Raw genomic sequence first — 22,710 nt, 5'->3', positions numbered from 1 at the left:
GCAAGGGAACAGAGCCAATACCAGTAAGGAGAAATGAGACTGGCTGTAGCGGAAAAGGAAGCAATGCTAGTATTTGGGGGCGTATGAGAAGGGGACAAAATAGAAAGCAGAAGGAACAGGGTGGAGGCAGCAACACTCTCATAACAGTAAGAAAATGGTCAGAAACCACAGATGTAGAAATCAAACAAAAAAACCCAACGCACCACACCACAAACAAAATAAATCACACAATGAAACCCGAGAAAACCAACACCAAAAACATTTCTTCTTGTTTTAGAGATTGCCTCTCTATTCAAGCCCTGGCTGCTGACTATAGTTTATGCTAAGAACATGGAATTCACTGGAGGAAACACACATACAAAAAAGAAATAAAGGAAATGTCCAAGGATTCTTGAGGAAAGTAAAGTCAGTAGCAGACACGAGAAAAATCACAGCCCTACATTAGGCAGTCATGACCATACATTCCACCCCTGACACCACTGGGCGAAACTTGCCACCTCAGGTTTATTTTCCTTGAATTACAAAAAGCTTTTTTTGTATATCAAGCAGCAAGCACTGCACTCTCCACAAGCAGGACAAAATATTTAATAATTTCATTTAAATTAGCAAATGGCAGAAAATTAAGCAACATTCCAAGCATTTGGAATTATTTCAATTAAATTAGCAAATGGCAGAAAAATAAGCAATATTCCAAGCATTTCAGTGTGTTGTACGGGGCTATTTTCAGTGGCTCTGAATGCATGAAAATGCTGTTCCAGCTTGAACCACTGGATGAACGCACAGGGTACTCTAATCATAAACCCTTGTGCTTTTGGCAGTGATGGGTGCAAAACCCATTGCAAGCTTTTACTAATGCTATTAACATGTTAATAACGCAGTCTGAACTGCTCAGGGTGTCTTTAGTAGAAATAGTTATGTATTATATTTACTAATATTTCAGTATTTTAGCAGTCTTTGACCTGTTTCTTCGCCTTCATAGTATCAAGATACATCAATATTTGAAAGAAAGATAAGCTGCTGCTTCTTCCATGCTCAGCTACAGATCCGTAAGTCTTGAACTAGAATTCTAGTCATCTTACCCAGCCTACAGTGAAGAACATTAAAACAAAAAAACAAAAAACAAAAACAAACACAAACAAAAACAACAAAGCCTAACATCTTACTGTTTCAGGCCTTGAGTACCTCATGCTCTAGCTATGAAATCACCACCAAATTACCTAGTTTGACATTTTAAATAACTTTACACTGATCCATGAACCATAGTAGGTACTATCTTGCGTTAGTGGGAAAGAATTATAACATTGGTGTTATAATTGTTGCTGCACCTTCTCCACTCTTCCTTTATTGGGTGGGTCTTCTCTGAAGTTCTCAGTATCACTAACAAAAAATCAGCTCCAGAGGGGTTAAAAGCAGTTGAAAAACAACTGCAGACAGGCTGGTGCTGTTCAACAAAATGAAGTCATGTCCAATGAATAGAGCTGATTAAGAATAAATGACAAACTGCTGGTAGCTTCTCTACACTGTTCCACACTAACACTGCTAGAATTTTAATGAGAAGTAAAACAAGAGTCTAAAAAGCATATGATATCCTTTTTTTATTCCCTAGGAATAAGAAAGTAGGTTCTACCTATTTAAGTAACAACCTTCCTCAAAGAGATTCATTGACGTGTGATCAGATAAGTGCCTTAGATGAACAGAAGACATCGCTGTAAGGTTTAACAAGGACATTCTCAATAAGAACTGCATAGGATATAGATCTTGTTTCCAACACAGCCCTGCCAGATCCCCAGATCTAATGATCCTTAGAATAAACTGCAAGATAAACATCTTCCTCTAGACACCCTATTGCAGGGAAGAAAAAAAAAATGGCCATTTTTGCAGCTGAAGCAAGGTCATATCTCTAGGAAAGTTGCTAAATACAAATTAAAGTTAGGTCTTGGAAATGCAGGTAGGCTGTACTGCAGAGAAAAGCAGAAAAAAATTAATGAGTAGCTTTTAAACATATCCTGAAAGTGCAATTTTATCTAATTTTAACCACTCTTCAGTAGTTAACTATATTTTAGAATATATTTTATGTTAAAAAATTCACCTATAACAGACAAGTTTTATAGGTGATCTTTATTTTCATCAGGAGATGTGATACATGCTCCACTGATTCAAGTTTAAGCTGATTGCAGGAACAACCCCATCCTAACAAGCAAGTTATCACAAGTTATATACCAATTTGTGGCCTGCATCACGCAGGGGTTCCAGCCAGTTGATAACAGTCCTACCCAGCCTTCAAAACTATGGCTTGTTTCATCACTGCATTAATTCCAGAATTACAAGGGTGTGCAACAACTGAAGAAGAATGATTAAAACTGGAAAACTGAAGTATTACAGAGTAATATTGTACAAGGCAGTATTTTAGGAGCAATGATAAAAGTCTGTAGGAACAACACAATTAAAATCACCTCTTTTTATTCTAAAAACTAAACGGATAAAATCCAACTGGGATTATATCTGCACGTAACTGTTTGGGCTAAGTAATTTGTATTAAAAACATATTCTACTACATCTAGAAGTGCTTCATGCCTTGTTAACAGTTCCTTTTAGCTAAACTCTTAACAAACACTTAATCATACTCAGCACATCAATTTTTATAGGACAGAGATAAACTAAAAGGCATAGAATTAAATAAAGAGCAATAATTTCATACTGAAAGTTTCCTTCTCCCCACCGATGACTATTTTTGACTTGACATACAAAAGCACCATGCACACACCATGCATAAAATCATTACAAAATGACTCCATGCAAGCAATTTCTCAAAAACATTTGAATGTATTATTCCCTGTCCCCCCAAGAATCAGTAGCTCACTGATGGCAGATAGAGAAGCAAGACAATATTTATGCAGAAAATAAGAAACACATTAGAACAAGACTGCAACGTGCAGCTCTAAGTTTTGTATCCTGACAATAAAAATGCAACTTATCATCTGCTTATTTCACAAGCTTGCCACATCTTACCAGGGATCATTTTGTCATCTTTATTACATACTAAAGTAACCACCAACTGATTTTAGATTAAAATGGGAGCATGCAGCTATAAGAGGAAAATCATGTAAACAAAGCAATGTTGGGCAACATAATAGAAACAAAGAGTTACATTATCTATACATAGACAACTGCATTAGTTTACACAACAAAAAAAGAAATTCCAGATAATTTATTTTTTCCTCATTCACCTAGAGTTAAAAACAAGTCTACTACTTGAGATGGAAAAGAAATCTCCATTTAAATTCTGTAATACTTTCAAGGGATATATAAAGGTCAAGGCAGACAACTTGACCCTAAAATTGCATCAAAATCAGCTGCAGAGTCCACACTGAATAGCTTCTCTTTCTTTACTTTCATGGGTCCAAGGAAGTGCCAATATGTATTTACTGTTGATCCACCTTCCAATGCCTAATCTTTCATTGAAGTGCAAGCTATACTACGTGGTTGTCACAAACTTAAAATCCAGAAGGAAGTCGGACTGCATTTTACTTCTCTTAACGCCGCAAAATACACATTCCATGGCACGAAATGTACTCTAAGAACTAAACCAGAAAACAGGAGGGACTGGATTCTGTGTCTCAACATATAGACCTAACTCCTTGTCAAGCAAATCTTTATTACTATTTTAAGTTTTTAATGGTGGAAAGAAAACCGAAAACAGTCAAAAATAGAACAGGCTAGCACTCACAGCAGGAGCAGAAGGGGGCAAGGGGGGAAGAAGAAGAAGAAAAAAAAAAAAGAGTAGGTGAGGAGAATGAGAGACTTGATTTTTTTTTTTTTAGTCCAAGTTACATCACTTCCACTTTTAAGGGATTATCCAGAACGCAAATGCAGTGAAGTGATGACAGTTATGCTAGTTTCTAATTTGACAAGGATAGGAGGAAAAGAAAGTGATAATTTTCACAAAGACCTCTTTAAGATTAGAGCTACGACTTCCTTTCTCAAAACACCTCAAACACACTACATAGTGTTTTTCACAGTTTCTGATGAAAGGCCCTTACACATATTCCATATTTGTACTTGATCTAGCACAACAGGTTACCAAGCCACAGCAGTCAGAAAGAAGCAACTCCATCCTAAACCTTCAAACATCTTCAAATATGCTGCAAGTTCCCTCTGTCAGTATTAGGTTCAGGTCCCTAGCTACTGTAGGACCAGGACTCTTGCATTTTAAGTTTCATACACAGATGCTATAAATACTGTTACAGAGGATAAATCCAAAACCTGTAGAGCATTGAGGCAACGTGGGAAAGAAAAGCACAGCAGAAAAAAATAGGAGGCAAAACATTCTTAGAACAGAGCATCTCTTCACATACAGCTCTTGCTTTTTCACAAATAACGCATTGGATTTCCATTTGAACAACCAAAAGCTTGGGTGCATGTGATTTTTCTTTTTTTATTTGGTGCCCAGTGTTTATCTGATTGCCTAAGATTTCATTTTCATGGTCCAATTGCCCAAGTGCCAAGGTTTATCACTGCTGCTTTTGTGCCCATTTACTCAGGTTAACTCGGCAGTTGTCTTCCTACACCTGAAAGAGTCACACTGAGAAGCTCTGTCGCACTTTGTTTATTTTAAAAGCAAAGAGATGCTGAGAGTACCTGCTATCCATGTCCTCAGAACTGAGTAGTTGTCAGCCACTTAATTGCCTACGGTGTTTTTTTTTTTTTGAGGCTCCAACAGCTGTACTGAAATATAAACAGCTCAAACACACTGTAAAATTTAACAGAAATTCCCCTCAAACATTCAGAAGCATCATCACTAACACTGAAATAACTTATGCACACAACAAAATACCAAAACATTATATGGAAGCAATGTTGCTGAGCACTCAAGACTGCTGCCCACAGAGACAGGCAAGTGTTTAAACATTACTAGACTCACTGGGATGCATTGTTGCCACTACAACTGTTTATGCTTTGGTTAAGTTAACCAACACATAAGGAGAGGGAAAAAAACCAAACCACCCTGCAAGAAACAGTTACTGAAGCCACAGGTACAATTTGTTTTGTAATACAATTCCCTCAGCCTGCATTTTGTTAGGAAAGAAAAACAATGTAGCATTCCTTTATCCACAGGTATTAAAACTACAGTGAATTACTATTAAATTATTTGCACCTCTAAAGTAATTTTCAAATATTTTAATGGCTGTTCAGGTCCTCTGTAGTGCTGGTTCATGATCCACACTCTACTATAGTTACTGAAAATGCTTTACATTTTTTTATGCCTTCCTGGCCTGGGGCTGGGGAGAAAAGAATGGGACAAGAATAAAAATCTGACAAGCTGGAGCAACTGATCTTCACAACCCACAAATTGATTCAAAGTCTGCTTACAACGCAGAAGAGTATCTCAAATCCAAGCAGTGTTAACAAAAAACTACACCACACAGAAACAGGAGCTTTCAATGAAGGTAAAAAGTTTTGTCTTTTTAATATGCATTTAAGTCACAGTATCTGTTTTGAGATCATTACACCAGGTAACATTTTCATTGTATTCTCAAAGTATTTTACAAGACCCTGTCTATACACTGAAGGAGCAGGTACTAACTAAAGGAACCCAAAAACTGTGGTTTCAGAGCAAAAATAAAGCCAGTGACCAACATTTTTTCCATTCATCTTTATCAATGGTTGTACAACACACCAATTTTAAAAATGCAAAAGCCATCACAATAAGTAAATGAAATCAAAGGAGGTACACATTTCAACATTTTTCTGGCAGTCCTTACCTGATGGTGGTAATAAAATGCAACCATAATCTAATAAGACCATTTGAAATTATTTTAGAAATTCTAGATTTAGGCCATTTTCAATGTCCTGTATCACTCTGGCAAAAAAAAAATTCTTTAAGGAAAAACAATCATTTAATGCAATTTCTATTAATAGAACAGAATACATTAAAAAAGAACAGCTATTGATCAGAACATACTGAAATGAACACAGACCCGGTGTGCTAGTGGAATTTTAGTTGAAAACTATATATATTTAAAGACATTATTCAAGTCAGAACTCAAGGAGAACTTGAGGGTAAAAACCAGCTGTTAAAATATTAACTGTGTCTGATAGCAGGTTACACAATACACATACTCGTTCTTTTTGCAGTGAGATTTCTCCTTTGGCAATAAATTATTTACTATGACAGAGTGTATAGAACAATGGTGAAACATTTCTTGACGACTCAGAAGACAGACATACTGCAAAATCCAGGTCTCTGAAAATGAGAAATGGAGACAACAGCCTCCTTGCATCTTCATTAGCTAGATCCCTTCTCTTCTTTGGCAGCAGAAGTCTCCATAGGACTAGCTTCCAAATCTTTGCTTGACTTCTCTTTTTCTTCATTTTCATCCTCTTGAGGGTAAAGATCTGGGTATTTCTGCATGCATTCCTGCATAGCACGGAATTGGTCCACACAGTCTGATCCCTTTATTTCTTCTGTGCTATAGTGGAAACAAGAAAAGGCTGACTTGAACTGTTCCCCACAGGGACCACTAGCCATTCCACCCAGACATGGGCAATTCCAATTGATATCTCCATTGGGCAATATCAATCCTGAACAAACAAGAGAGAAGAAAAGTTAAGCGCTCCTTCCAAAAATTGATTTCATTCAGTGAAAGCTGCTAGGCTGCAGGTGTAAGCTGAAGTACTAGCAATGCCATATTAGTTCTGTAGCTTCAAGGGTGCTAAACACCTTTTACTTCCTAGCCAGTCAGTTTCTCTCTCTGATCTGTATGATCCTTTACTTGGCACAAGTGAGATTAGTTCTACGTCCATGCCTGAACTAAGTCTTTGTCCCTGGACTACAGACCACTGAGAATATTCTAAGGAAACTGCAAAACAGATCGAAGTCAAGTCAATCCACTTGCCAGACTCTGTCAGAGGAACAGGCAAGCCTTAAAATCGTGTCATGCAAGTCATAAGATTTTAATTCCAGTATTAAGACTAGAATTCTTTTAGATGAAGTTGGATGGATGCATTTTTCTCCTTGTTTTAAATGAACTCTGAAATACTAACCCACAACTTTCCCCCTTAAAATTTGAAGTCGAAAACCAGAATTACAGAAACAGAGATCAGTTTATTTGTAAGACGCAGATTAAGTCACATGCCACAGAACACAAGGAACAGTGAGAGCATGCCAGCCTGCCTGGTTCCCAGAAACCAAATTGCACTTTAGATCACAACTGGAAGTGAGTTAGGTCTCATTTGAGACTCTAAACTGGAACAGTTGTAAATTTCTGCTCTGGAACAGGTAAAGTCATCACAGAAATACTTCAGTGATGGAATAGCAAGGTGAAGATTTAAATGGGCATATGTTCTTTGAGACGTCAACTGATTTGCACAATGAAGTTCAAGCAGCAAGCCAGAGAACTCGTTTCCTCTGTAAGTTTTAGAAAACCTTTTAAACAGTCAGGTATAGAAATGTAATGTAACAGACTTGGTCATGTGGGCTTCCAGAGTCTCTAATATATTGCTCTAAAGCAGTATATCTCCATTCCCTTTCTCTACTTTGCACGAACATACATGTGATCCAAGCTGGTTTCTTCCCCACCTTAAGAGTTTGCTCTCCTCCTCTCTAGTAGGCTTCCCTAACTTCACCTCCAGGTTGAGTTTCTGCAGAAGCTAACAGCATGTGCATAACCTGAAGTTTAAGTACTTTCCATTTAGAAGCAGGTATGAAAATACCATTGTCAGAGAATAAAGTTGCATTAATTCTGATCTGAACATGAAATTATATTCAGGCCCTGATGCAACTTGACGTTACCTAAAATACTCCCACAGAATTCAATAAGCCTTGTCTTTGTCCTGTGGGATCATGAAGTTCCAGACATACGTTTCACTCCCACAAGCAACTCCTTGGACACTAGGCCACAATATCATGAATCTTACGAACTGGTACAGCAAAAGCAGCTCAGTCGTATGTATTGCTATATTAAAAGGAATGAAAGGAAAATTTTACTCTGATTTGCAATTCATCAATGATGTACTCTAACTCAGTCAATGCAGTTCAGCAGAAAATTACACTGAGTCAGTCAAATCTCAGTGTTGATCAGTCTCCTTTTCATTACAGAAAGTAACAGCCTCCGTAGCATGATTTAGTCAACTGCAGTAATACTGTCATTTTTCATAGATCATGCTTTATTTGGCAAGATAGTTTTGTAAAATATCTGTAATAAACACTGTACTGAAAAGATATACCTAGTACAGTGCATCATGGCATCTCCAGCTGCCTGGAGGAAAAGCAGAACTTCTGAGACAAGGAAATGGACGGCTGGTGCCAGATTCCTTATTGCCAGGGATGACATAAAGCAGAAAGATGTTGATCATACAGTGTAGAAGAAATACAGCTTGCTTTGTAAACTAGATTTTGAAGTTCTATATTCCTCCTCACTAACATCAACCAGTCATCTTAAACAGTCATTTTTCTAATACTTCAAAGAGAAAAAATACATTAAGAGTTTTGAAGTGTTCCTGAAGACACCACAGCAATAAAATTACTTGTAAAATAATTCTCTTAAAATAAATTGTTCCTTTTAGAACCAGAACTGCCTTGTAAGCATGCAAATTTTAACAACAATGTAAGAGTTATCCCATAAACAATACATTCTTGTATATCACATGAGAAAACAATACAGGTTATAGTAAATCTATATAATAAATCTACTCTTTCCCAGGTATGACTGTTCTGTGTATAGCACAGCAGAAAAGATGAAAAGAGTCATTATAGTTAATTATGCCACAGAAGTTGAACACTGGAAACCAAGTCGTCTATTCAAAGTAGAAGCTAAATTAGAAAAGCCTGCATGTTACTTTATGTATAGCAAAGCCCTTTCCAATTTGCTTTTAAATAAAAACCACACGAGCCAGAGCTTCTGCACTTCAACATATTCCAGAACATTTTGCCCATATGTCTTTCCTGCCCACAAATTTTACTCCCATTAGATGCAACTACATTCTGTGATATGTCAATTGTTTCTCTGTTTTGACCTCATGCATTGTAGCCTGAGATCATTCAAGTGAGAAGTTTTCAGAGAATCCTTAAAACATGGCAGTAACTTACCACATGCTGAGAAAAAGCAAAAACAACAAAAAACCACATAAAAACCCAACCCAAACTTATTAACAGTATTTAAACAGAGAGTGTTTCTCATTTTGAATCACACAGACACATATTTTCACTCTAAGGTGTCCCTGACATAACTAGCCTCTGGCTTTCCCTGTTTTCTGCCCTGCTCTATAGTTTAGGAAGCAAGTGATCTAACATGCCGTAAATACAGGATTGCTAGGAAAAAACCCCACCACCTCTCTCCTCACCATGGCCTTTCCATATCCAGCAAAATACACATAAGAGGAATCAATGAATATGGCATTTAAACAAGGAGGAAGTGGCTCATTTAATTTTAGCTAGTTTATTATCCAGATATATGGCACAAGACTATATACTTGTGGTATACGTAAAACCAGAAAAAATAATTCGGGGCGAGAAGTGGGACATGAGACAGAAGGAGGAGAATCCCCTCTTTAGAGATCCAAGAGCATTGTTTGCTATGTTCACATTCCAACCTTTGTAGTATGTCTCTCTATTATGCTAGATCTGAGATGGGCACCCTTCCCTTTCCTCTTAAAAGCCAGTGTCAAAAATAGACGCTTAGTTATAGGACCAACACACATCCACATGCTGTTGCTAGACAGACACCTTTTACTAGCAGAGTATTTAATTATCATCAAAGACCGTGAGTGATTATAAGGAGGAAGCTAGGTGAACTTTAAACAACCACATGTAAGGTCAATACAGACTGCATACATGAATTTACTTAGCTAAACAGCAAGCCACTTTGTTTAGCTGTACACCACTCAAGGTGACTTAACAGTCCACTGTATGATAAAATCTCCAAGGGTTTATATGCTCTCCAGATGTGGTATCTAGAAAAAGTATCTTTCCTTGCTTTATTTTGCAAGCAGTCTCCAGTTTTTCAGAGGAAACAGAAAGCCACAGGCCGCAGAAAACGAATGGGGAACTTAATTCCACCATCTAATCATTACAGGCTGTTAACTCTTCACTCAACAGATCAATAATGGATTTTAAATTTGCCTGAGACGGGAGTTAAAAACTCTGATTTTGTTTCACTTCCACACAGCATACTGACAAGAGCAAATACTCTTAAAAATTAGCTCTCCTTAGACACTGTTTTCCACCTAAGGATGAACTACTTTACATGAATCATTTGTAGGTTCCATCTTCCATTGTGGTCAAGGCAGTAACAGATACAAGTTGCATGTAGATTTTACTGCCTGTAGGGGTCTCTATTTGAAATCTTTAGAGGCTGAAGGACCATTCCCATGGTGAAGATGACAACAAATCCCAAAACATAGATTTTTTCCACCAAATAGGCAGTTTGGGTATTGGGTCTTAGCCAGCAAAACAACCTACCTGAAAATACAAGGTAGAATAATTCCAGACAGGTACTCAACAGTTTTTAAACACCTTTCTGAAATTGAAATTCTCTCATTGTTCTCATTTGGGTCATTATAAAACTGAACGGACTCATCACTGCTGACAAGCAAAACTTTTAGATATATCTACTGACTACATACAGTTGTAATGAACCCAAGATGGACAGCTAAATGAAAATCATTTAAACACAAATCTATGTATGAAAAAAGTTATTTTAATGACATAGGGAGATATAGTTCAAATTAAACTACGTACCATATCAGCTAACAAAGCGCCCCTGTGTGCTCCAGCTGCTAAACTGTGCTTAAATACTGCCCTCTAAAGGTCACAGAGCCACTTGCATAACTTTTACTTTCCAACAAAATTTCTAAAAGCATGAAGCATTTACTTCAATCTCAGCTGAGCTGAAAGTAATGAGATCACTTCACACAAAGTGAAGAGGCTAAAAGACCTGTAAGCATAAAGGCAGTTAGAAATTCAGAGATGTTCATGACAGTTTATTAATTTGGGGCAAAATTTATTTAAGCATCATGATAGGAAGATTATTTCATTTACCCGTCAGAAACAACCTAAAATATACTCTGTGCAATCAGAATATTACAAGTCTTGATCTCAGAAATATTCTGTTCTCTTAAATCTCCATTTGCAGGTTAGATCTACTTCATATAAGAACTGTAACCTTCACTGAAAACTTTAACTTACATCTTTTCAAGGCAAGATGGTTACAGTTAAAAACTGAATAATTTGAACTTACCTGTCATGTGCCATTGAAAGATATTACTACTAGTTGTTGATTATATTACTACTATGTCGTGGTTTAACCTGGCAGGCAGCCAAATACCACGCAGCCGCTCACTCACTCCCCCCGCCCCCCCCAGTGGGACGGGGAGAGAATCGGAAGGGTAAGAGTGAGAAAAACTCGTGGGTTGAGATAAAGACAGTTTAATAGAACAGAAAAGGGAAAATAATGATAATAAATAATGATAGAATATAGAAAATGAGTGATGCATAATGCAATTGCTCACCACCCGCACTGATCGATAACCAAGTAGCGATCCGTACTTCCTGGATCACGCCTACCGTTCATATACTGAGCATGACGTCACATGGTATGGAATACCCCATTGGCCAGCTGGGCTGGCTGTCCTGATTATGTTCCCTCCCATCTCGTGTACCTAGCTCAGTCAGTAGGCATAGGAGCTGTCCTTGGACTAGGAGGGCACTTAGCAACAACTGAAAACATCAGTGTGTTATCAACATTCTTCTCCTACTAAATCCAAAACACAGCACTAGGAAGAAATTTAACCCTATCCCAGCCGAAACCAGGACATACTAGCATAGTACAGGATTAGTTAGATATAACTTATATTAAATCAGATATTCAGATCATCAAATCAGGCAATTTCAGCTGCACACAGGCAGGTGAGCAACTCACATCAATGACTGGTATGTAACTCACTTCAGCTTATCTGAAAATTGCACTTTGTCATTTAAAACAGTGAAAGAACAACCATAAGCTGGTTAAGCTCTAACTTTGTTAATAAATGAAAGGAAAGAAAAGTTTTTTCTGGACATCTCTGGCTACTAGCCAAAACTATAAGCCATCAACTGATGTATTTGAACAGGCCACTTTGAAAGACCATTAAAAGCGTAGGGAAAAAACCCACTGTAAGGAAAGCATGTCATTTGTGATGTCCTAATTTGGAAGTTAAAACTGCTAAGAGTTTGGGTGTTTATCTGCTGAATAACCAGCTGCCCTCAGTCTTTAAAAATGAATGAATAATTTGTTCCTACTTCATACAAGGTTTGTTTTTTGTTGTTCCTGTTTTTTAAGATTGCTAGAATATGATATATGTGATGTATCACTCCTTTCTTCTCTTCTTCTGCTTACTGACCTTGTTCTTCATAAGGGTCATCTGGGTCATCTGCAACCAGCTCAGCACTGCTTGGTGTCTCATGGTCCTCCTTGGTCGCAAATATAATTCTGTCTTTTCCTACCATACAGGAGACAACAAGCAAAAGTTCAGAGAAAGCTGAGACGGAGTCATTTACAAAGCTGCTGAACACCACAAGGTAACGACATATTCAACATGATACATTAATGTTAATGATGAATGAATTCCGTTGTACTTATCAATCACCTTCAATTAGATTAGTTGTTGGTTCAAAGGAACACATACACAGCTGAAATTCTATTCTTCTAAAGTTCCAATGTTCACAGCAACATACTGTAATGGCTGCAGATCACAGTACAGTTCACTGAACTGTGAAGTTAAAAAGCTGTTTCAAAACAAGCTCAAACTAATCCTTTAACAGGACTAACCCAGATAAAGAGGTTAGACAAAAAAAAGGAAGAGTGAAAGAAAAACTATACTAAATTACAGGAAAGTGTTCAATAGGATACTTACTAGTAACAGTACCCTCCATTAAAGACTGGTGTAATATTTTACAGTAGTTATCTGAATTAAATACTGAAGAGCACCTTAACAGTGTAGAACCAACTATATTGAAAGGTGCTATGAACATTACCAAGGATAGAAAAACAAGACAGCGTACTTCCTGCTCTTGTGCCACTCTTGATTTAACAAAGAAGTTCTGTAGCGGGGTGGGGGGGAGGCTTGGCTGGAAACCTGAGTAGAGTTTTCTAACAACTCTGTAAAACTATAGAAAACACACAACTGAGTATTCATTAAGTGGAAAAAAAAATGGTAAATTCCCCAAGAACTTCCTTTCATTCTCCAAATTCATAAAGGCCACTACAGTGACTCAGCATATTGGAAATTAGTATCTTCTTGCCCCTCAATGTGACCTCACCTAGCAGATGTTCAGCAACTGCTTTTACTTTGCTCAGTAACCAATAAGCATTTAAAAATGTCTGAGAAACAGATAAAACTAAACCCTTTTTAGAAGAGAAACAGTTTTCTGTCAACTCTGCATTGTACTCCAGCAAACTTTACAGTGTAGAACGCCCAGTCGTTTCTTATATAAAAGGAACTAGGAACATATGAACTCTAATCCATCACTGTAATTTTGTAGGATGCCGTAAGACAACTTACGGATCTTGCAAAGATCCAAGATACTGTTAAAATAAATAAATTAAAAACATAATGCAAAGAAGTCCACAGGTTATGACTACCTCACCACAGTTTATAATCGGCACTCAGTGTACCAAAGTTTACAATTTCAAAATCACATTTAGAATGGCTTTTTTTTCCCCAGTTTGAAACTTCACATTTAGTCACTGTACATTACTTCAAGGGGGGAGGGGGATACATCCCCCAGGATATGAAGTGGTCAGGCCTCATAAATACCACAACTCCTACAACATAATACCTCGTACAGATACAGAAACATAAAGCTCGCTCTCTACCCACCCTGTCCATCTACATGGAGGCCCGCATGCCTCAAGCCACTCCACAGCAAAGCCTGGTGAGCTGACATAAGCGCCCCGAGCTGCACACACGCTCAGCTCTGGCCATTCCGTGGGGATATTTCAACAACCAGCTGCAGGGCGGCACTTTCTCACCCCGCCCGCAGCTACCTGCGGCCGGGACGCGCGTCCCGCGCACCGCCTCGCCCCGGGGCGCCGCCGCAGCCAGGCGGGTGTGGGCACCCGCCAGCCCGCAGCCGGCCGCGGGCCGCACAGCGCAGGCCGGCCCGGAGGGCGGCGCAGGCCCTCTGCACCCTCTCCCGCCTCACGGTCAACGGCCCCACCGCGGCTTCCCGCCCGCCGTGAGGAGAAAGGTCGGAGGAGGGAGTCGAGGCAGCCCTCCCCCCACCGCCACACACGGCCCGCGGGCGGCTTTCGCGCCTCTTCTCCCCTCAGGTTGCTCCTTCCCTTCACGGGCTGAGGTGAGCGGGCAGCCGCCCCGCGTCGTCCTTCCCCCACCGGCCGCCTCAGGGCGAGACCGCCCGGCCTGTCCCAGCGGTGTGACATTGGGAGGACACCCGGGCGCACCTTCCTGCCTGCAGTAGGACATGGCGGAGCCGTCCGGTGCCTTCTCCCGCGGCGCGCGCAGACTGACACCGCCGGCGCCCCGCCGCCCCCTCCGCTCCTCCTCTGCCACCGCCACAGCAACGGGCAGCGACGCGCTGCTCCACGCTATGACCTCCCGCCTCCGGAAGCACCTTCCCTGCCCGCCGGCGGCTGCTGACGCACCTCCTGCCGACCGCGGCCCGAGAGCCGGCGCGGGGGAGGGAGCAGTCGGCTCGGTCAAGCCCGACCTCGGCGCTGGACTACATCTCCCAGCCTGCCACGCGCCCAGCGGGGAGGGCTTCGTTTTCCAGGCGGGAACTACGTGTCCCGGCATGCATTGTGGTGGCTCCCGGGTGGGGAGCGGCTCGGAGGCGGGAGGGCCGGGTGAGCCCTGAGGAGGCGGGCGCGGTTGTCGGAGCGCGGCTCCTGCGGTCTCTCCGGGGTGGTACCCGGCGAGGGCAAGAGGCTCAAGATGTCGAGGAATGTAAGTGCTGCTCGGACCGGTCCTGCCGTTACTCCGCGCTGCGTGGGGCGGTCCCCGGGGTCGGCCCGTTCCCGCTCCGGCCGCTCCCCCGGGTGGCCTGTCTGAGGCGAGGGGCCCTGTGCAGCCCTGGTGCAGCGGAGAGGCCGCTGTCACACCCGCTTGGCATCTCGAGATGAGCAAAAGGGAAGCTTCACCTCCTGTCTTGGTTACGTGTGCTAATCTGAAGTTACTTTTTGGTTATTCCCCACAGCCAGTGTACGTACAGATAAACCCCTGGGCTTTCGTGCTTTAATGTGGCTCTGGCTAGGACAGCGATAGCAATTTTGTTTTAAGCTATCTCTTTTTGTTGCTCTAGATGCAATTATTTTAAAGTCTGCAGACACTTACCACTGGTGAGTTAAAATGTAACTTGTTATTTATAGCTATGTTTTAGCTCGTCTGGAATTCAGCAGTATTACTCAATTTCTCATGGCCCGAATGTGGGGTGTGGACACCAAACAGGGAACCTAGAGACAGACTGAAGAAAGCTTGAAGGAACATATTGAACACTATAAAAGCAATTGTTTTTTCCATTAGGCTTGAGTTTTATTTATTGACTGTATTTCTGGTATCAAAAGTGTGATGAGTAAGTGTGGGAAAGTTTTCGTCCCAGGTGCTACTCTGTAGAGCAGCAGTATTAACAAAGCGAAAAGACTTATCGTGAAACAGAATGCCTTCCCCTGTCACACCAATATTGCATTTTTTTGTTTATCTCCAACAGTTCTCTGACACAGGCAGCAGAAAAGAACATGTTAAAATCACAAGTGAGTCCAAACCAGGATTCCTGGAGAGGCTCAGCGAGACTTCTGGAGGCATGTTGATGGGACTTGTGACATTTCTTCTGTCTTTCTACCTTCTTTTTACCAACGAAGTGAGTGAAATACCATCAGTGTTTATACACAGCTTTAAAATGTCACAGCTGAGGTGACATTTAACTAGTTTTGCATTTATAGGCTTACTAAAGTGATTATGTTAAAGCTTTATTACTTCATCCATGAGAAGAGGACATTATGTCTGGAGAGTCTGGTGCCTATCCTTGGGGTATCACAGAAGAGTAAAATCACTGGGCCACAGGTAGTCTTTCTGTAGAACTGAGTGTGGTAGAGACAGTGGCAGTGTGTGATGAGAGATAAGATCCAAAACTTGTGAGCTGGTGCAGAAACAGAAGTAGTATTACTGAAAGAGGGTTGTATGAGCCAGCCACGTTCCAGTCTTCTCTCTTTTCTTGGGATAACATAAGGTCTTCATTTCTGGTGTTGTTACAATTGCGTTAAAGGAATTCATGCGCCATGTTGCAAAATTGAGGGTGTGTGCTGGTTTTAGCTGGGATAGAGTTAATTTTGTTCGTAGTAGCTAGTATGGGGCTCTGTTTTGGATTTGTGCTGAAAACAGTGTTGATAATGTAGAGATGTTTTCGTTATTGCTGAGAAGTGCTTACACAGAGTCAAGACCTTTTCAGCGTCTCATGTTCTACCGACTGAGAAGGCTGGAAATACGCAGGAAGCTGGGAGGGGGCACAGCCAGGACAGCTGACCCAAAGTGGCCAACGGGATATGGCATACATATGATGTCATGCTCAGTATATAAGCTAGGGGAAAGCTGGCCAGGGGACTGCTGCTCGGGGGCTGGCTGGCCGTCGGTCGGTTGGTGGTGAGCAATTGTTTTTTTCATTTGCATCACTTGTCTGTCTTGGGTTTTATTTTTCTCTTTTTTTGTTATCTTCCTTTTCATTACATATTATTATTATTATTATTATTGTTATTATTATTATTACTAGTACTACTACAATATTATTATTACTTTATTTCAATTATTAAACTGTTCTTATCTCAACCCATAAGTGTTCTCATTTTTACTCTTCCAATTCTCTCCCCCATCCCACTGGGAGGGAGTGAGCAAGTGGCTGTGTGGTGTTTAGCTGCCTGCCAGGTTAAACCAGAACAGTATGTTAATTATTCTCAGTGTTATTTTATGTCTTGGTTTTAAACTGAAAATATAATTAAAGTACGCAGGGAATCCTAATACTGTACCGTTGCAAACATACATGCTTTTGGCAGTTTAGGAGTAGGGGAGCAGAGTTCTGTGAATTTTCACCTAAGACTTCCTTTTATACCTCTACAAGAGGAAAGAGAACGGCTCCCAGTTTTGGTGATTTTGCAGGAAAACACACACCGTAACGTGATGGTAAGGTAAGGAAAACTTCTGCCAAATAGTCATATGGATATGCAGAAAAAGGACTGTAATTGGCACGATTTTTGCGGTTATTCATGAACAATGAACAAGGAAAGAGGTGAAGAGCAATAGCTTTGGATCCTTGTAGGAATAATCTAGGTGAGTTTGAGGAGCTTAGTCAATGTTAATGGTCCTGCTGCATGGGTAAGAGGTACCGCCCCAAACTGTGTCAGACACAGAGAAAGAGAGAATGGGGAAGTACAAGTGTGTTTTGAGAACATGCCTTGAGGCTGAGTATACAAGCATTCCTTGCGGTCTTCAGATCACTTGTCTGCTAACCTTTTTCACAAAATACCATTGATTCTCCACAACTTGATTTTGCTTTTCTTGATTGCAGGGACGAGCTTTAAGGACAGCCAAATCTCTTGATGAGGGACTTTCTCTTGTGATGCCTCTTGATAGCATCCACAGTGTGTCTCAGCAGAATGAAGGGAGATTGGTGCACTTAGCTGGCGCTCTGAGTACATCTAAGGTAAATAAAAAAGTATCTTGAAGATACGAGTATTTCAAGCTTGGAGGGAGGGAAAAGTCTTTGCCAATTAAAATCATGGTTGATATCCAGGGAGAAGACACCTAGCTTCTCTCCTCCCCTGCAAGCATTGCCAGCTACCACCCAAGCTTTGGTTCTTTGCCTGGAATTGGGGAGATGCCGTACAACCTTGGTCTCCCTGCTCCCAAGCAACATGCTACCTCTAGCTGTGTTTACCCTCCCACTGCCTTTGGTGGATAATTTCGATTCCCTTTTGCATAGGGAACCTGTTGTTTATTTGTGATATTGTAAAGTCTTCAGGCTCTCGCAGTACAGAGGCTCTGCAAGTTCTGACTTTTCAGTAGTGATGACATTTTTTGTGGTCAGCCTGCATCGCAGAAGGTAACACAGCACGGTAACTTCCAGCAAAATAAAATCTCCCCCTGGTTTAAACGCTTAAGCCTGCATACCATTAGCCAATATCTCTGCTTTTATTCTTCGCTACGGCAATAATATTTGATGATGGTTCTTTAGGTCAGATTTATCAGTGGTATAAAGAGATGCTCCTTTTTGTCTTTCATAACATTTATTCTATATTCAGCTGTGTGTAACAGAGTACTAACTATGTACAGTGAGGTATGCAAATGGGTTTGATAATAAAAGTACAGTGTTTGAGTTTGTGAGGTACAGCATTTATACTGACTTGTATTTTCTTTAATTTTTAAATAGCCTTTGTTTGATCCCAGCTATGGGCTCTCCATCCAGGCTGTCAAACTTAAGCGTAATGTGGAAATGTACCAATGGGTAGAATATGAAGATTCCACGTAAGTGAAGAAATCTTTAAAAGTTGTTTATAAAGCTGTGATATTAATAGGATCCCATCACATTTTTTTTTCTCCCCCCACGTCTAAAATAAAAAAAGTCTTTACAGCCAGGAGAATTCTAGAGCTCTTGGGTTTTTTTAAAGAGTCACTTTAATTTCCTTGGAGATGTCAGGTCTTGTAGGTGGTCAATGCTGCAGAATTTGCATCTGATAAAATTTGGCTAACATCCAAGGCCTTTTATCAAATGTTTCCACTTCCTGGTTTTGTATAACTTCATATGGGGTTTCTTGGCCTCCATGCTGCAGCTGTGTTTTTTTGTTTTCATTATTGTTGTCTGATGCTGAGCCATCTCAGAGCCCGTTGATCTATCTTCTGTCATATGTGTTGTCAACAGAATTCAAAGATCTTTACCAATTTATGAAAAAGAGAAAAAAAAAAAAAAGAAAAACACTTGTATTTTTCCCAAAGACTCAGTCGATTTCTATCCTTTCTAATGTTCCTAAAGCTTCTTTTATTTATTGAGGTACTTTCTGCCCATCAGGATTTCTGTAACTCCACCCCCATAATACTCCCTGCCTGCTAGTTGATTAGCAGAATCAAAACCATTGTCCCAAAATACCTGGTCGTGAATTTTTTCAAATAAAACTTTATAATCCTCTTTTTCCCTGCATCTACTAAGCCTTTCCTGCTGCCATTCCCTAAAACTTGATCGTGGACTCTCAAGCCAATTTTTTTTCCCTGTCCTGAAAAAGGAAATACAAAAAGATTTTTGCTGAATTCAGAAACTTCATCATATTTCCCCTTGGCTTTCTTCCTTTCTTCCACAATGACAATGATTTACTTGTTGGGTTTTTCTGGATGGTCGGTTGTCTTTTGTTTTTTTTTTTTTTTTAAATCTCCCAAAGGGTCTTAACTTTTGTTAGAAAAGTAAGTGAACCCAACAATTTCAATTATGAATTCCAGAATAAACTTTGATAAACCATTGACCCAAAAACTGCCTGGTTGACACCTACAGCCTAACATACACTGGAATATTTCAAAGCAATTAAAAAACCCTATTGTAGACAATTGAATCTAGAAGTCAGATTCTTTTCTCAGACTTGTGGACACTTGAGACTTTTTGGCATGTTACTATGAGGGAAATCTCTTAATTTCTTTGGTACTTCATATGTGTGCAAATTGAAGTACTTAATTAAACCAAGACATGATTTCTCAATTTTTAGAAGACTCAGCTACCCCTTATCCTTAATAATCAAAAGTAAACATTAATTTCTAGCGTGAAAGTAAACTGCAAATTTTAGTTGCTTGAGAGACACTCAAATTAGTTTATAATAGGCAATATTGCAGTCTAGGTACCTTTTCAGTGGGATTTACAAAACTGTAATGAGATGTTAGCTACTCTGCTAGCAGTTGCAAGCAGAAGGGGAAAAATGTTTCTGTTATTAATAATAATTCCACTGAAATTAGTATAAAAGTTATTAGCCATTATGTAGGTCTGACTCCACAGAACTCACGTGCCAAATGTCTTTTGTGTCATACAAAAAAAAAGTCAGACGTTGTGAAGGTGTGAAAAATAACTTCTCAGTTTTAACATGGTTATGGTGCAGCATCTGTAAAAGACTTGTTGGTTTAGGTCAGCTTGTCTCACTGTCTTTAATACTGGTTGTTCCACATTGATCTAGTCAACTCCTTGTTGGCAACGTGGGAATAAAAGGCTTGTGGCTGTTTAGCATTTGTGTGTAGTTTTCTCCTTGTACAGAGAATCTGTGTCTTCAGATTAGGTGGTTCAGAGAAGAGTTAGTTTACTTGTAAAGATAAGTTTGTGTTACCAGTGAGCTGTCTGTGCATTTCATTTGTAAAGTGTGTTCTGCCCTGAGCAGGGGTGTGTGTGCACTGTTTTGGTTCTCATCCCACCCTTTTTCTCTGCAGGGAGTATGAAGAGAATGGTGAGATTAAGAAAGAGACAAAGTATTCATACAGTAAGTTGATCAACAGAAAATCCTTTTTCTTTTATGCATGTAACTTTGGACTTTTATGTGTGTGTATTTTGATTTTTGTTGTAAACACTGTATTTTCTTGTTGGGGAAGAAAGGAAAGGAATGTGAAGAAATAAGCAAAAATTCTGTTTCCTAAACAAATGGTAGGACCTCCCTTTCTTGAGGTAACTGAGGTGAAAGGAGGTGTGCTGTTACCAAGCAACTAGTACAGAAAGTCTTGGAACTCCTAGAGGTTCAGAGCAGCATCCAGGGGTAGGATGCTCCAGAGATAGGACCCATAAGGTCCCCAGTGACAGGGGAAGGGCAGAGATGGGAGTGTATTCAAAGCTATGCCTGAGATTACTCTTCAGAAGTGGAGTAATTAGGCATATGTCAGGCGTGAGCAGAAGAGAATAGACAGGGAAGAACAGTGTAGCTCCGACCTGTAAGACAGCCTGTTGAGAGTCTGTTTAGGTGTTGATACCAGCTAATGAAAACCATCAGCACCTTCTGATGTGCACTGTGGCTTTTGCCAAATGTTTTTTTGGTAGGAGCAGAACTGAGAGCATTATTCTGATCTACCCAGTGGCAGAAAAATACTCTGAGTCATCGTATTTCTGGAGATTGGTCTCTGTGCTTCATTTATCTCTGATTAAAGCACATGGTTGTGTAACATGGGTGTGCAGCAGTTTCTAGGTGTGCTCATAAAAACACCCCAGCTCAGTGAAGCATGGGATCCTGCAGCATGGAGATACATAAGGAGCAAAGCTAGTGGTTATGAGCAGTCAAAAACAGCCTTACAGTGGCAGGGAACAAAAAGAAATGCCATTTAAAGAAACAGCTGCCTTCTCAAGATTGGTGGATTCTGTCCATTAAAATTCTGTATATTACTAGATGAGATGGGTTAGCTTTGGCTGGCAGCCAAGGGCCCACATAGTCGCTTGCTTACTCTCCCTCTCAGCAGGACTGGGTAAGAGATTTGGAAGAACAGGAATGAGAGAGCTTGTGGGTTGAAATAAAGATAGGGAGATCACTTACCAATTTTACCATCATGGGCAAAACAGACTCAACTTGGGGAAAATTAACTTATTTATTGTCAATTTAAATAAATATTTAATTCCTGATTCAGGTGTTGGGTAAACACATTTGCTCTCACCCTTTCCCAGGCTCAACTTCAGACTCCTCTTCCCTTGCCCCCCCACTCCTTGTTATTGCCACAGGTTACACTCACTCCCTTTACTGAAGGAACAAGCAGGGGGTGCGGGTAGATTTACAGTCCTTACGTAGTGGTTTCTCTCTGCCACTCTTCCCTTCTTACACTTTTCCCATGCTCCAGCATGGACTCTCCCCATGCTGCAGTGCATATCTGCTCTGCTGTGGAGCACCTCCTCCTCTGACTTCGGTGTTCCCTCTGTTGTTTCTCACTCCTTTTTGTGCCCTCACTTCCCCATTTGGTGTTTTCTGCCCTTTCTTAAAAATGCTTTCACAGAAATGCCCTGAACTTCACTGATGGGCTCAGCTGTGGCCTGGGTTAGATGTGGAGCCAGCTGTGTCCAACGCAGGGCAGCCTCTGACCTCTTCCCACAGAGGCCACCCCTGCACCCTCTCCCCAACTACTAAAATCTTGCCACATACCCAATACACCAGAATATCCCTTACAATGATCCCTATTCCACTGTTTAACCAAACTCCCTTTCCTTCTTCTCTACTCCTTCATGGAAGTAGAGCAAGCTATATTTAATATGGAAGCTGCTAAAAAAAGGGACTTTAGTTTTGTAGGAGTTATAAGAAACCTACTGGAATCTGTTCTGGGGATGTGGGAAGGCTGCTGTGGCCTGAAGGAAGGCAGCATTATGCATTTTTGACAGTGGCACATACAGGTACCATCTCTATGTGTTGCTTGACTGCACTGAAATTTGCTAGTTCCAGCAGAGCTCACAGCCTTTGCTCACAAAACCAGATTATTCCCAAAGAGTGGAGCCAGGAATCAAACCCAACAGCAAAGCTCCCATTGAGTGAAGTTGAGTTACGATTTTATCGCTAAAATCCTTTTTTTCTAAATCTTGCCATTCCTTGTTAATATGCTAGGAAGATGGATTTAAGTATCCGTACATACTTTGGTGTAAACATTATTACTGCAAGTGTAACTTAGAACTCATTCATTGATTGAAAGGTGTCTTCAATAACTAAGATCTGATGGCAATTTTTCCTGTTTTCTCCTCAACCT

The 22,710-nt window shown here is 40.3% G+C and overlaps 2 protein-coding genes across 3 annotated transcripts in view; one reads left to right on the top strand and one right to left on the bottom strand.

Annotated features, from left to right (window-relative positions):
• Positions 1 to 5,442: 5,442 nt before the first annotated feature.
• Positions 5,443 to 14,703, bottom strand: CHCHD4 (coiled-coil-helix-coiled-coil-helix domain containing 4). Its single transcript, XM_075158870.1, has 3 exons — positions 14,442 to 14,703; positions 12,379 to 12,477; positions 5,443 to 6,582 (listed from the first exon to the last, which is right to left on the bottom strand). Exons 1-3 carry the CDS (start codon positions 14,461 to 14,463, stop codon positions 6,287 to 6,289), a joined length of 417 nt encoding a protein of 138 aa, XP_075014971.1. The 5' UTR covers positions 14,464 to 14,703; the 3' UTR covers positions 5,443 to 6,286.
• An 88-nt stretch (positions 14,704 to 14,791) lies between these two features.
• The window catches only part of TMEM43 (transmembrane protein 43), a 19,646-nt gene continuing 11,727 nt past the window's right edge, over positions 14,792 to 22,710 (top strand). Inside the window, exons 1-5 of one of the 2 annotated variants that reach the window (XM_075158869.1) lie at positions 14,792 to 14,943; positions 15,704 to 15,853; positions 17,552 to 17,686; positions 18,413 to 18,507; positions 20,437 to 20,486. In XM_075158869.1, coding sequence (XP_075014970.1) covers positions 14,932 to 14,943; positions 15,704 to 15,853; positions 17,552 to 17,686; positions 18,413 to 18,507; positions 20,437 to 20,486 — 442 coding nt within the window. In that variant the 5' untranslated portion in view covers positions 14,792 to 14,931. The remainder of the gene's footprint in view (positions 14,944 to 15,703; positions 15,854 to 17,551; positions 17,687 to 18,412; positions 18,508 to 20,436; positions 20,487 to 22,710) is intronic. The other variant, XM_075158868.1, reaches the window with a different exon arrangement.

The sequence above is a fragment of the Calonectris borealis genome, chromosome 10, assembly GCF_964195595.1.
Source record: "Calonectris borealis chromosome 10, bCalBor7.hap1.2, whole genome shotgun sequence".
NCBI classification, from domain to species: Eukaryota; Metazoa; Chordata; class Aves; order Procellariiformes; family Procellariidae; genus Calonectris; species Calonectris borealis.
This window is presented reverse-complemented; position numbering and strand designations above follow the sequence as displayed.

Coding starts and splice junctions, on each gene's coding strand:
- CHCHD4 (XM_075158870.1), bottom strand. CDS start 14,463: ATGTCCTACTGCAGGCAGGAAG. Junction 12,478..14,441: donor GTCCTACTGCAGGCAGGAAG/GTGCGCCCGGGT, acceptor CCTGTATGGTAG/GAAAAGACAGAATTATATTT. Junction 6,583..12,378: donor TGACCCTTATGAAGAACAAG/GTCAGTAAGCAG, acceptor TTGTTTGTTCAG/GATTGATATTGCCCAATGGA.